Raw genomic sequence first — 14083 nt, forward strand, 5'->3', positions numbered from 1 at the left:
TATATAAATGTACAAGTTAAAGAATATGAGTTCATTTTTTTTTTTTTTAACAAAAGGTAGCTTGAGTACAAAGACATAAAACTAAAAACTTTAATCTGACTTGAGGCTTTAAATTTGAGTGGTAAGCAGTCCAAAGTAGCATAGATGAAATTTAATTCACCTGATTTAAAAGTAGAACCAATCATATACTTTTTAGAGGTAGAGCAGATAATCAATATACCTTAATGTTACCAGTCAAATCTGAAGAGTATACATTAAAATATATTATGAAAAATTATGTAATGATGTATAAGAATGATACAAATTGCTGTTCCTAAATCTTTATGGAGGAGACCCTATTTTTACTCTAAGCAAAGCCAGATTAAGAATATAACAAATACTGAATAATCTGGTATGTTCAAGAATTATTCTGGTAAAGACCTAATTAATTATACAAATGACTCAGGAATGCATATTCTTTGTGGATGCAGTAATTTGTATTACATGATTTAAAAGAACAACTTCAAATCACAAGACTACTGATATAGTATAAAGAAAAAAACTTAAGGGATTTATTCCAATTCAGAAACTTTGTTAAACATATCCCTTCAACACTGTCAACAATTAAAATTTCTTACTAAAAATCTGCTCTTCCCACTAATAAAAAGATCCTTAGAACATTATTTTTCAGGCTACATTTAACCAGATATACCTGTTTTTGTAAAGCCTCTCTTCTATTTAAAGAGTAATTCAATTAAGAAATAAACAGTATCTTTCTGGAAAAGAAAATACATACTGGTCTAAAATAATTGTTAAAAGAAGAAATTAGACCCCTGTTCCATGCTAGTAACATGGTATGGTTCCTATTCCTTTTGAGACCATATTTCATATTATTTCACTATATTTACTTCTGTCTTGGTTATCTGCTATTACTTCCTACTCCGTAAACCCCTCAGCTTCTACCATTTTAGAAAAAAAAAAGTCAAGATTCTTTTATACTCCCTTATCAAACCATTCCTCAGGGAAGAGATTCATTTTGCTTTCTTTACCATCTGATTGGTGGGACAGCTCTGTTACTAGAGGACTCTAGAGCGCCCTCCAACTTCTTCTGGTGCTGAGAAAGACTAAATGTGTTAGTCGCTCAGTCGTGCCGGACTCTTTGCGACCCCGTGGGCTACAGCCCACCAGGCTTCTCTGTCCATGAGATTTTCCAGGCAAGGATACTTGAATGGGTTGCCATTTCCTTCTTCAGGGGATCTTCCCAACCCAGGGATCGAACCTGGGTCTCCTGCACTGCAGGAAAATTCTTTACCGACTGAATTACCAAGTACCAGGTCATAAATCTAGCATCATGTTTTATTATTTTCAAATTAGTGCTATCAAAATTCCCAAAGAACAGACTGGTCTTACATTTATTCTCATAAGGGAGAATAAATATCCCACTACCAGTACCAAAAAAAAAAGAAAAACTTTTCACTATAATTCAAGATACCCTCCATCCCTTCTAAGAAAAAGATTAATAAAATTAGTTACTTGGCAATGTTTTCTTATCCACACACATAAAAGCCCTTATAGTTTCTAAAAAAGTTAACCAATGTTCAGTCCATACAACTTAGTTCACAAAAAACTTTAAACTGTGTCACCGTGAATAAAAAAGGTCATATTCCTGGTGATACAATTCCTGGTTTTAAGGACTTCAGGCACTTTTTGATCATTGGCCTTTCTGGAAATCTATGATAATTTCCTTGACTTAGAGCCAGGTTTTATGACTAAAGCATACCAGTGAGGTACTCTAATGAATGCATCAATATCAGTTTTTACACTAAAAAACAATGTCACTCATATGATGTCAATCAAACTTTGATTACAAAATCCTTAGTAAGAGTACTTAGGCATAAGATGGTATCTAGCATGTGATTTAAACATCGACCATAAAGCCACAAGGCAAAATTATCTCCACAATTCGATACTGATAAAGAACCATAAGCTCCCAAAGAAATACAGATTCAAGTAAGGAGCTTTCACTTTTAAAGACTAAATGCAGTTAAGTTTTTTCAGAGCTCTGGGAAGTTACTTACAGGTTTTTAAAACAGAGGTAAGAGTGACAGTTTTGCCTTCCGATACACATTTACGTAATTCTCTCTTAAATGTCAAGTAAAAAAAAAAAACTTCATTAAAAAAAGTATATGTATATCCCATAAACATATCTATATATACAACTATACAAACAAAATCTGTGGTTATAGCACATACCAGGACACACCACTTAACACTCACAATTTATACTCTTTTATCAGCAGTCATTAGCAAACTCCACAAATAAAACTATTAACAAGATATAAAGATATCTGCCACTAGAGGATCCTCACAATCAGGTTTTCAGCAGTCTTTTGGTTGCAGTTGACAGTTCACAATTGCAGCCATTCATTAGTTCCTGGAATGTGGCCTAGAGAGTTCACACTGGTCAGTTATCTATGGAAAACGATCTGTGCTGTGTTCCTTTTCCAAAAGGGCCAGTAATATTTTGCACCTCCCCCCTTTTACCAAATAGGAGTCTGTTAAGCCTATAGGTAGTTTAAAAAATTTTTGTAACGTTTACTGTAGAAATGTCAATGCATTTTTTATGAATCATGTTTCCAACCACTATTATATCCTCCAGTTTACACAAAATCAACTTAAATAATCTCAACAACTGACCATTAAGCTAGAATGATATAAAATGTTATGCTAATTAACAATATAAGGTCAACAGGCAATGTTAACTGAGAACTTCAAGACTTTATTACTTGGCATACAAAACCATCAGCCCCTTTAAAGATATGATAGTACATAAGGTCTGATTCTTTAAAATAAATGGTCTCAAAATGAGCCAATACAGATCCTTGTATTAAGTAACAGAACCAATATCACAAGATAAGAGTGTTTAATACATCAACTTAAACCACCTGAATCTTTTTATCTTCCATTTTCCTTCCTTTTCTCAAAGAAACAGACTGTTTACTAACGTCTTAATCATTTTATAAAAGGCAAACATCTTTTAAAAAAATATTTTCTAAGGATCTGAAATTTGTCAACCTATTAATAATCACTCACTCCAATATTTTGTTTACATCTGAATGACTGCAAATAAAACTGCATGAAGAGTTTAATTAAAGGCAACTTAAAATCACATTAAATGTATTTAATGTGATTTTTTTAGTACTATCTCAACAGCTTTCATCTCAGTAATTTAACATACCACTGGAAAAACTGTTATTTAACTTCTAGCATACACCTTTAAAATGTGCTCTCTTTTACAAAGGCTTTCCATTAAAAAACAAATTTAAAAAGACCCCAAAACTATTTCTACTTAATGGATTTATTCCTTCACCAGGTGTGTTGGTCCAGTGACAAAACAGTCAAATGTGTAAGATTACATCTTGGAAACTGGCATGTTATATTAAAAACCAATGAAAGACTATAGCAAAAATTAGAAATGCACATTTGATAAGCAATGAAAATTTTAAAAGACTGGGTCGGGGAGGGAAGTCCACATTTAAAATAGGAGGATACACACAGGAAAACCCCAGCACTGGTTAACTGTTAAAATTGATAAGAACACTGATACAGTAGTATCAGTAATTCAGATAGTCATATACTTGGAAATAAGATTCTTGAAATTACCAACTCTTTTAATAAAGAGAAGAAATAAATGCATCTTTGAGGTCATGTCCTAAAGAATACAACCCAGAGTTCCCATTTATCAACACCTCTCTCTACTTCATACCATATCATCACATTAAAGTTCTGGTGAATGTAACTGCAAAAAAACTGAGAGGTGTGAAGGAGAGAAAAATACATTCAATTCACAGGTGTGCATGTGTTTTTTGGGGTGCTGAGGGGCTGAGAAACCAGTCATTATTTCTTGAAAAGATATGAGGTGGGGGGATGTACAACAGGAACAGAGAGGTAAGCAAATGGTTATTTACCAACCCATCAAAAAAAACTGGCTTCTGGCAGCTAGAAAAGGGAAGATGCCTGCTGACTATTACCAAAGGTGAACAAATAAACTCAAGTGGCGTTTCAGGTGTGCACCTATGTGTGAAAAGTGAAATGTGGCAGAAAATGTAGAGAACGGTTTTTCTGTGTGGCTTGTGGAATCAGTCTTTACTTGGTAGCCCCATCCACATAAAATCTTTCAGTTAATAGCTTGAGCTCACTCATGGACATGTGGTATTCTCTAAGGGTTCTCAAAAGAAAGACACTCCACAAGCAAATCTCCTATAAAAAAAGATGAACTTTGAATTACAAAAAGCAGAGAGGATGAATTTCAGTGAACATTTCAAACCCACAGAAGTATGTAACAAAAATACAAGGGTAATTCAAAATAAAAAGAATGTGAAGAACTCAGAAGAAAGAAGAAAAAGTTTTAACAGGTCTCATTGTATTCTAGATACCAATTACTTCAGAAATCTATAAAGCTACTTCTGATCCTTTACCATGTATAAAATTAAATCTTTCTCAAAACAAAAACCCCAGAAAATAAATCTCTAACTGTGAACTACCTGAAACTTTCTCTGTGATTTTTAAATGTAATTTTTGGTAATAAGTCAGTTTTTTAAAATTTGTATTATACATACTACATCAAATTTTCATGTGACATTTCCTCAAAACCACTTAAAATCCTTATTAAACCATAACCAAACATCAACTGTAGTGGACTTGGCACGGCAATGTACCAATATGCCCTTTAACTGTTTAAAAAGCATCCCCCCTAAACAGAGGGAACCAGCTGTTAACGTTCATATTTTTACTAAAAAATCACTCTAATTTTTAAGAACTACAGCTTTCCCTTCTGTCAGAGTCTCACACCTCCCATTTCTACAGTAAAAAGATTGATGGAAAATAAGAATATCTTTCCAATACACTTTCTGCCTTAAAAAAAAAAAAAAGAAAGCTTAAGTCACTAGGAAGCCTCCTGACCTGTCCTCTTTTATTAAAGGGCTGAAGACAGGATCTTCAAAGCTGCATCTGACATTTCATCATTCTCTCTCCACCCTTTCCAGATACACTGGAGATACCTTACATGGTTCTTTCTCTATTACAGGGCCTCCTTGTTTTCCAGAATGGGAGTCTTAACTGATTTTATGTCTCAGCCTCAAAACTCACACTGACAAAACACAATGCCATTAGGTGTTCAAGTGTGATCGACCTCTAATAAAGGGACAATCCTACGGGAACAACCTACTAGCTACCTACCACTTACAAATGGAGAAGATTAAACTAATATCCACCCTTTCGAATCAACAATGTTGCATTCCTACCCACTGTGGTGCTTTTAAACAACTATGACATCAATTCTATCATTTTTACATCAGTAATCTAAAACGAATGTCTTTTCAAGAACCGATAAATCAATTTTATTAAATACAGACTATCGTTTATATTTAGAAATGTTAAGGTCCTCAAAGTGGGGAAAAAAAAACCAAAAAACTCTCCCACAGTTGCATCCTAAAACTTTGGTCAAGCATTCCCATCAAATATTTCAAATAAGATTTCCATACCTGTCTTCATCACCATCAACAGGAATAGCTATGCTGAATACAGAGGTGGCGAGACTGTTCATAGGTGTTAACTGAAGGGGGTTTGCCAGGGCATCTGCAACAGGAGGCTTCACAACAGGCTTATTTTCAGCAATGAGAGAAAGTGGTGGTTGAGGTAGGGGTTCTGATTTTCTTCTAGTATCGTCAACTTGCCCGACTAAAGGCTGGGTCTGAGTCTGAAACTGGCTCAGGTCAGACTGCGGTAGACTGGTCGGGGCACCGGCTGTGCCGGGCGCTAAGGGCAGCCCCACGTGCTGGACGCTGCTGCCGCTCCTGCTGACCGGAGGCTGGTTGCAGAGCTGCGGCGCCTGGCCCAGGGGCGCGGGGACATTTGGCATAGTAACAGAAGTGGTCGACACACCAGGCACGCTGGGAGCGGGCGCGGCTGCAGGCACGTTGGCAACTCCGGGCACCACGGCGAGAGGGCCGCCGGGCACGACCGACGGCGCGCCGCTGCCACCAATCTGCGGCGGAGGCGCGGCCTGCGGCTGCCCGACCCCAGCGGGAACCAGGCCCGACGGCGCCGTGCCTCCCACTGCAGCCGGGGGCACTCCGGCCGGCTGACCCGGCGCGGCCGGTCCTGCGGGCGCGGGGCCCGGCCCAGGGGCCACCGCTTCTCCGGGCAAGGAGGGGGCGCCCATCATCTGCGCGCCAGCAGAGGCGGCGTTCTGGCCGGTGCCCGCGGAAGAGGGCTGCGCAGGGCTGGGCGGCTGCAGGCCGGCCACGTGCGGCTGCAGGTACTCACTCTGGCCTGCGGGCGGGACGGGCAGCAGATGGCCCGGCGGCATCGGAGGCTGAGGATACGCGAACTGCTGGGGCGGGGGCGCGGTGGCAGCGCCCACGGCCAGGCCGGGCTGCGCCAGGGTTACATTCGTCAGCGGCAGGCCCTGTCCGTTGGGTCCCGGGGGCCCGGCGCCCTGGGCCTGGCTGGGCGGCGGGGCTGCCAACCTCTGCGGCGGCCCGGCCGCGGCTCCCGGGAACAGCGGCAACGAAGCCGAGCTTGGAGCCACAGCCCCACCTACGGGCGGAGGCGGCGGCTGCGGCTGCCCAACGCCAAAACTCTGCGGCGGGGCCGGGGCGGGTTGGCTCATTTTCTCCGACGGGGGTAGCTGTGACACAGCAGTCAAGGAGCTGTCAGTTCCCGAGTCGGGCCCGTGCGCGCCCGGCATGGAGGCCACTACCACCACCACCGACCCTCCGGTGGCGCCCAGGCCGCTGTCCCGCTCCGCAGTCTGGTCAAAAGTATTGCTGTGCCTAATGCAATCCCCGGACCGGGTCAGGACGCTGCTATCGGAATCCCGCTCATAGTATTCCATGCACGTCCATCGGCCGCGTCTGTAAGGCTCCCCGCTGCCGTGGTCCAGCTTGATCACGCGAAAACGCGAACTACAAGTGGTGGGGGGTTGTGATGAGGCGGCAGTTCCTGGTGTGGCGGACGGGCCCGTGACCGGGGGAGCGCCGGGGGCCCCTGAGGAGGGGACTGAGGTGGCGGCCGGCGACACGGTGCTGGGCAGCACCCCGGCCACGCTCCGGGCCGAAACGGCTCCTCCTCCGTTGGCCGGAGCGGCTGTTGCGGCCGCCAGCTGTCCGTCCAGGAGGAGGTTGGGGGAGACGGTCCCGGGAGTCTCCGCATCCCCAACATTGTTGAGCGTCTCTTCAGAGGAGCTGCGCTCGCAGACCTCCTCGGGGCCGTAATCCGTGGCCCGAGAAACGTCGAATATCTCGGAAGAAACGTCCTCTGTGCGTGACTCATCCGGGTCGTCCAGGCTTTCGGTGTCCTCGGTGATGCTAGTGGCCACCTGGGCCGTGGTGACACTGGTGATCTGGAAGCAGCTCTTCTTCTTGGCCGGCATCTTGGACATGGTGAGGCAGGCTGGAGGGCAGAGAGGCACGCCGGCTCCTCCGCGATCTTACCGGAAACCAGGAAGGGCAGAACACTGGCCCCCAAAGACAAAGTCCGCGTCCGTGCTGGGGTCTGAGGCCCGCCGCTGTTAAGAGTCACGGGCTGATCCGGGCGCCGGCCGCTCCGTGAGACATCCTCCTCCCGTTTCCTTATCGGAGTCGGTCTCTTCGGCTCTGGCCCCGTCTCACTCGTGCGGCGGCTCCTCCTTCCTTCTCGCCTCCCGCAGTCGCGGCGCCTCAATTCAATCCCCCCAGTGGCGGCGAGAGCACGATCCCAGGGGCGGGTCAGCTGCTTCCTCCTCGCGTCTTCGGGCCGCCGTGGTCAATCCAGCTCGGCGCGGTCAGCAGGCCTAGGCTGGGGGTGGGAGTGGGAGGGCGAAGGGGAGGCGGCGGCGGCGTGAGGGGCGGTGCTGCCCCGCTCCGGCTCTTCGAACCAGTGCCGGCGTCAGCTCCGGGCTCTCGGACGCCGAGGAAAGCAGGAGTAGGAGTGGCGAGTCCGGAGCCAAGGATTCCTGATTCCGCCGGGAGCCGCGGGCGGGTGGCGGAGCTTCGGCACGGGCGGGCGGCCCTCCCTCCCCGGCTCTAGCCGGAGCTCAGCCCCAGGGACATGTCGACTGTCTCAGGCGGAAACCTGCTCCGGGGGAGGGGAAAGCCGGCTCGGTCCTCCCCTATACAGGGGGAGCCACCCCCGCGGGCGGGCGGTGGCGGCGGTCTCGGCCTTCCCCTCGCGGCTCCTGAGAGTGAGGGGCGGCGGCCGGCAGGCCGGCTAGCGACGGCGCGCCGGCTGTGTGAGGTAGCTGCGGTGGCTTCTTCGATTCTTCCTCGGTGCGCCCGGTTCGCAGGCCCCGGAGAAACTGAAATTCAAACTGCTGAAGCGGCGGCTGCAGCTCCCTCCCCTCGGCCAAGATGGGGCTGAAATGGCCGCGCCAGGGATGCTGGGAGGAGCAGCAGCCCCGCTGCCGCCGCCGCTGCCGACTAAAATGCCGCCGCTGCCGCAGCCACCGCCAGCGCCGCAGCCGCCGCCGTTCCGTGACGCACCGGCGTCGTGACGTCACCGCCCCGCCCCTCCGGTTTCCTGCGGAGTTTCGCGTGGAGGCTGGGGGGGTAGTGGGCGGGGCTAAAGGTTAAAACCGGGGAGCGGTTTTTTTTTTCAATTTAAAATTTTTTTAAATTTAAATTTTGCCCTGTAGATCTTTAAGAGTTGAAGAACTAAAGACTCTTAAATTCCAACTTTAGGAAAACTTACAGCCGCGCCCATTGAAGGTTTTTTAATCGGTTTATTCCGAGACACTGGAAGACTGGAGGTCATGTGCTTGCTATGTCTAATGTTTAGCAAAATCAGTGAAAGAAGGCGATAGGAATGGAGGTTGGGGGATTTAGCTAGGATAAAGAGGGAGACGGCTGGAGGAACCGAATCACTTATAAAAAGCCTTTCCTGAAAATGAATGATATCCACTATATTCAGAGCAGTGAAATGTTGAGAGAAATGGGGACGATTAACCAAGAATAGCAAGCCAGATTGAGTCAGCCAGAAATTTTGTCTCCAACAATGGCATCAGGAGATGGTTACTTGCCCAGGATGAGGTCAGTTTAAAAAAAGATTAGAGGTTACCAACATATTCCTAATTTTCCTGAGTTTGTTTTGATTCCAGAATCGAAGAGTTCGTTTAAACATCTTGAGACTGTTTTTACTTTCAGCATGAAATCAGCTTATGGGCTCCATAAATGTAGAACCTACTGCGTTAAATAGTTGTAGTTCTTTCTTTTGTTTATTCTGAAACTCTTAGTTAGAGCCAGAGTGTTAGGTGGTTTGGATTGGGCCATGAACAATCAAGAGCAAGTTAGCCCTCTTTCCTGTCCAGAAAGCAGCTCTGCGAGTACTGGAGAACTTACCATCATTTAGCTACTCTCTGGCAAAAGAAAATGGTAACGTCATTCTTTTAAATAATTAAAAAAAAAAAAAAAAAAAGGAAGGTGGCTCTTTGACAGATCGTTTAGGTAGAATCTAAAGTGTCTTGGTGGAATTCAAAGTTTAATATCACAGCTTTAGCAATCATATCATGACTGACATAAATCAAGGTAATCATTGTATTCAGTTCTCTAATCTTTGAAGAATAGAAATATTTTTATCCCAAAGGATCTTTTGATAATTTAAAATTTCAGAGAACTTTTTAGGTCATTAGTTGAAAATAATATACAAGGATATGTCTACATCATTAAACTTTAGGAGAAATTATGTATTCCGAATACAAGTGACTGAGGTCAGGATGTGAAATAAGACCACATAATAAAATCCCTGCTTCTTAAAGGGGTGGGAGAGAGTAAAGGAACCAAGGGTAACATGCTGCTGCTATTGTGGTGAAAATAGCTAATGGAATGTTTCATTACTAAATCTGTAATTTCAGTAGTTGTTAGAGACAGTTTCCCATCAATAAGTTAGATCAACTGGTTACATCAAATGTGAGTTTATAAAAACTTATCTTCATTTTGGATTGATTTACTAGATTGTTAAAAGTGATGATCAATGGGTGATATTGTGTGTGCAGCTTTTGGAAAAGTAAATATTGTATGCCTGCTTGTCCTATTACATTATATTATCATATCAACTTCATATATATATGTGTGTGTGTGTATCAGTTCAGTTCAATCACTCAGTCGTATCCAACTCTTTGCAACCCCATGGACTGCAGCATGCCAGGCCTCCCTGTTCATCACCAACTTCTGGAGCTTACTCAGACTCATGGCCATAGAGTTGGTGATGCCGTCCCAGCATCTCATCCTCTGTCATCCCCTTCTCCTCTTGCCTTCAATCTTTCCCAGCATCAGGGTCTTTTCAAGTGAGTCAGTTCTTTGCATCAGGTGGCCAAAGTATTGGAGTTTCAGTTTCAGCATCAGTCCTTCCAATGAACACTCTGTACTGATCTCCTTTAGGATGGACTGGTTGGATCTCCTTACAGTCCAAGGGACTCTCAAGAGTCTTCACCAACACCACAGTTCAAAAGCATCAATTCTTCAGCACTCAGCTTTCTTTATAGGCCAACTTGCACATCATCCATACATGACCACTGTAAAAACCACAGCCTTGACTAGACAGACCTTTCTTGGCAAAGTAATGGCTCTGCTTTTTAATAAGCTATCTAGGTTGGTCATAACTTTCTTTCCAAAGAGTAAGCGTCTTTTAATTTCATGGCTGCAATCACCATCTGCAGTGATTTTGGAGCCCAGAAAAATAAAGTCAGCCACTGTTTCCACTGTTTCCCCATCTATTTGCCATGAAGTGTTGGGACCAGATGCCATGATCTTAGTTTTCTGAATGTTGAGCTTTAAGCCAACTCTTTCATGCTCCTCTTTGACTTTCATCAAGAGGCTCTTTAGTTCTTCTTCACTCTCTGCCATAAGGGTGGTGTCATCTGCATATCTGAGGTTATTGATATTTCTCCCCAGCAATCTTGATTCCAGCTTGTGCTTCTTCCAGCCCAGCGTTTTTCATGATGTACAAGACGGTAAAGCATCTGCCCACAATTCGGGAGACCCGGGTTTGATCCCCGGGTTGGGAAGATCCCCTGGAGAAGGAAATGGCAACCCACTCCAGTACCCTTGCCTAGAAAATTCCATGGATGGAGGAGCCTGGTGGGCTACAGTCCATGGGGTCGCAAAGAGTCAGACACAACTGAGCGACTTTTCACTTCACTTCACTTCGCAGTGCATATAAGTTAAATAAGCAGGATGACAATATACAGCCTTGACATATTCCTTTTCCTATTTGGAACCAGTCTGTTGTTCCATGTCCAGTTCTAACTGTTGCTTCCTGACCTGCATACAGATTTCTCAAGAGGCAGGTCAAGTGGTCTGGTATTCCCATCTCTTTCAGAATTTTCCACAGTTTATTGTGATCCACTATTTATTTGGCTGTGTCAGGCCTTAGCTGTGGCGCTTGGACTTGGTTGCCCCATGGTGTGTAGACTCTTAGTTCCTGGACCAGGGATTAAACCCATGTCCCCTGCATTGGAAGGTGGATTCTTAACCACTGGACCATCAGGGGAATCCCACATCAATTTCTTGATTGCTTGTTATGATACTGTTACATTTAAAGGAAACATTTAAGATGTTAAGTAATCCATAAGACTATTTCTCCTTAAAAGATATTTTATGAAATGAAAGTGATGACAAAGGTAACTTAGAAGACATCAGTAATGGGCTATATTTCTAGTAAGGATAGAGTTGAAGATGTTAAAGACATCTTAGCAAAAAATAAGATTTATAAAGTTAAAATTTTTATTTATCTGTTGAAGGACTTGTGTGTGCTTAAACTAATAATATAGTTCTCTTGAAAGTAAGTTTTCCAAAAGCTTTTAAGGCCCTAGCTTCTTTTATACATTTTCTATTTTAAAATGTAAGGAATTCATTGCATAACATTTCTATTAAGAAATGATAAGAATTCTGCTTTATGTAAATAAGTTTGAAACTTTATATAGAACAAAAAAATCATATAACTATGATGAAACTACAAAAACCTATGTAATTTCTGGTTGGCCCACAAAAAAATTAAAAGCCAACATGTAACTAAAAGCAGGATACACATGCAAGTATGTATGTGTATGTTGGGGCAGGGGGCAGGGGCTGGCTTCCCGAGTGACTCAGTGGTAAAGAATCTTCCTGCCAATGCAGGACACATGGGTTCAATCCCTAGCTTGGGAAGATCCCCCGGAGAAAAAAATGGCAACCCAATCTGGTATTCTTGCTTGGGAAATCCCATGGACAGAGGATCTGGTGGGCTACAGTCCATGGGGTTGCAAAAGAGTCAGACACGACTTAGTGACTAAACAACAACAAATGTGTGTGTGTGTGTGTGTGTGTGTGTGTGTGTGTGAAGTTCATAATGAGTAACTTGGTAATATAACTCACTGGAACTGGGAAGCTCCCTGGAGTACCAGAACTCAAGACTAGCTGTATTAAGGCAACTATCCTTGTTTCTTGCCTGACCCAGAAACTGCAGGTGGAAACTGTGGGAATCCTTGGTTACTGCTCTAGCACATCCAACTTGACTGTTCTGTGCTTGATTCTTCCCTCAAAGACTTAATTTGAAGCAATGTATGAGAAGCACATTTAGGAAGAACAATGCAGGGGGAAAAATGACTTAGAAACTAAGGAGTATTTCCACTGATTGGGAAAAAGCAAAACAAAACACAAAACAATTATGGCAGAAAGATTTTTTTCATCATGTGAGAGCATCATACCCCCAAATTTTACTAGGTTATCATCTACCCTTATCAATTTGATGTTCAGTTGCTTAAGTCATGTCTGACTCCTTGGGATACCATGGACTGCAGCACGCCAAGCTTCCCTGTCCTTCACTATTTCCCTGAGTTTGCTCAAACTCATGTCCATTGAATCAGTGATGCCATCCTACCATCTCATCCTCTGTCATCCCCTTCTCCTGCCTTCCATCTTTCCTAGCATCAGGATCTTTTCCAATGAGTCGGCTCTTCACATCAGGTGGCCAAAGTATTGGCGTTTCAGCTTCAGCATGAATGCTTCCAATGACTATTCAGGGTTGATTTCCTTTAGGATTGACTTATTTGATCTCCTTGCAGTTCAAGGGACTGCACCACAATTTGAAAGCATTGATTCCCAGATGGAAAACTATTTTATAGTCACAAGATCCTGGGATGTAAACCAGAGATACTCAAGAAAACCTGACTTTTTTTTTTCAATGAATGAATATTATATTTAAAATAGTAATAGTACATAATGTAAACACTCTGGGATAGAGAAAAGAAAGCTATACTTTCATTAAAATGAAGCAACTGCCTAGGTAAAGAGAAGTAACTCTTTAGAATTAATACTACCAGTCAGACAGTGGCATTTATTGAGCATTATCTTATGTGAATTCAGAATTGGATGATGTGTATTCCAGCAAAAAATTTTTCTGGAATTTAGAAATAACATGTATTTATTTTCTATACTAAAAAAGTTTTTTGTTTTTTGTTTTTTCTTGACTGCACCATGCAGCATGTGATACCTTAGTTCCCTGACTAAGGATCAAACCTGCGCCTCCTACAGTGGAAGCACAAAGTCTTAACTACTGCACTGCCAGGGAAGTCCCTATTTTCTATAATTTTATTACTAAATTGTTAGAAAAACACAAAGTGGAGGACTAATTTTCAGGTTCCAGGAGCATTTGTTGGAAATAAATATTGGTTGTCTAAATAATAAGTACTTCATTTATCACTATGATTTACCTTGGGTCTCGTTTCTGGAATAATATCTTATTAATAACCCCTTACAGTGAGGCCATTTTATACTATTTTCCAAAAAGGAAAAAAAAAAAATGTAACAGAAGAGGACTAAGGCTAGTGAAATTCCATGAATACTTTTATAAAGAAAAATATAATCTGATAATCTGAGATGTACAAACTTTGAGAACAAAGTATGTAAAATTTTCACATTTAAGAAAATTTCTTAGATACTCTTCTAAAGTTTGATATACTAGCAAACAATGATGTCCTTTTTTTAATAGTGAAGATTTCCTTGAGTCCCAAAGATCTTTGAAGTTCAGGCAAAATATAGCAATTTGGTGAAAGAAAAGGGTGCATCTTGAACTAAATAATAAATATCCT

General features: G+C 43.0%; 1 protein-coding gene across 5 annotated transcripts in view; it reads right to left on the bottom strand.

The window, feature by feature from the left end:
* The window catches only part of TSC22D2 (TSC22 domain family member 2), a 46320-nt gene extending 37814 nt beyond the window's left edge, over positions 1-8506 (bottom strand). For 3 of the 5 annotated variants that reach the window (XR_011487322.1, XR_011487320.1, XR_011487321.1), the window contains exon 1: positions 5523-8506. Coding sequence is in view for 2 of the 5 variants with exons in the window: in XM_070466595.1 (XP_070322696.1) it covers positions 5523-7423 (1901 nt within the window). In the remaining 3 variants the exon portion in view is untranslated. The remainder of the gene's footprint in view (positions 1-5522) is intronic. The other 2 variants (XM_070466595.1, XM_070466596.1) reach the window with 2 other exon arrangements.
* Positions 8507-14083: the final 5577 nt, after the last annotated feature.

Source organism: Odocoileus virginianus, chromosome 4, assembly GCF_023699985.2.
Source record: "Odocoileus virginianus isolate 20LAN1187 ecotype Illinois chromosome 4, Ovbor_1.2, whole genome shotgun sequence".
Classification (NCBI taxonomy): domain Eukaryota; kingdom Metazoa; phylum Chordata; class Mammalia; order Artiodactyla; family Cervidae; genus Odocoileus; species Odocoileus virginianus.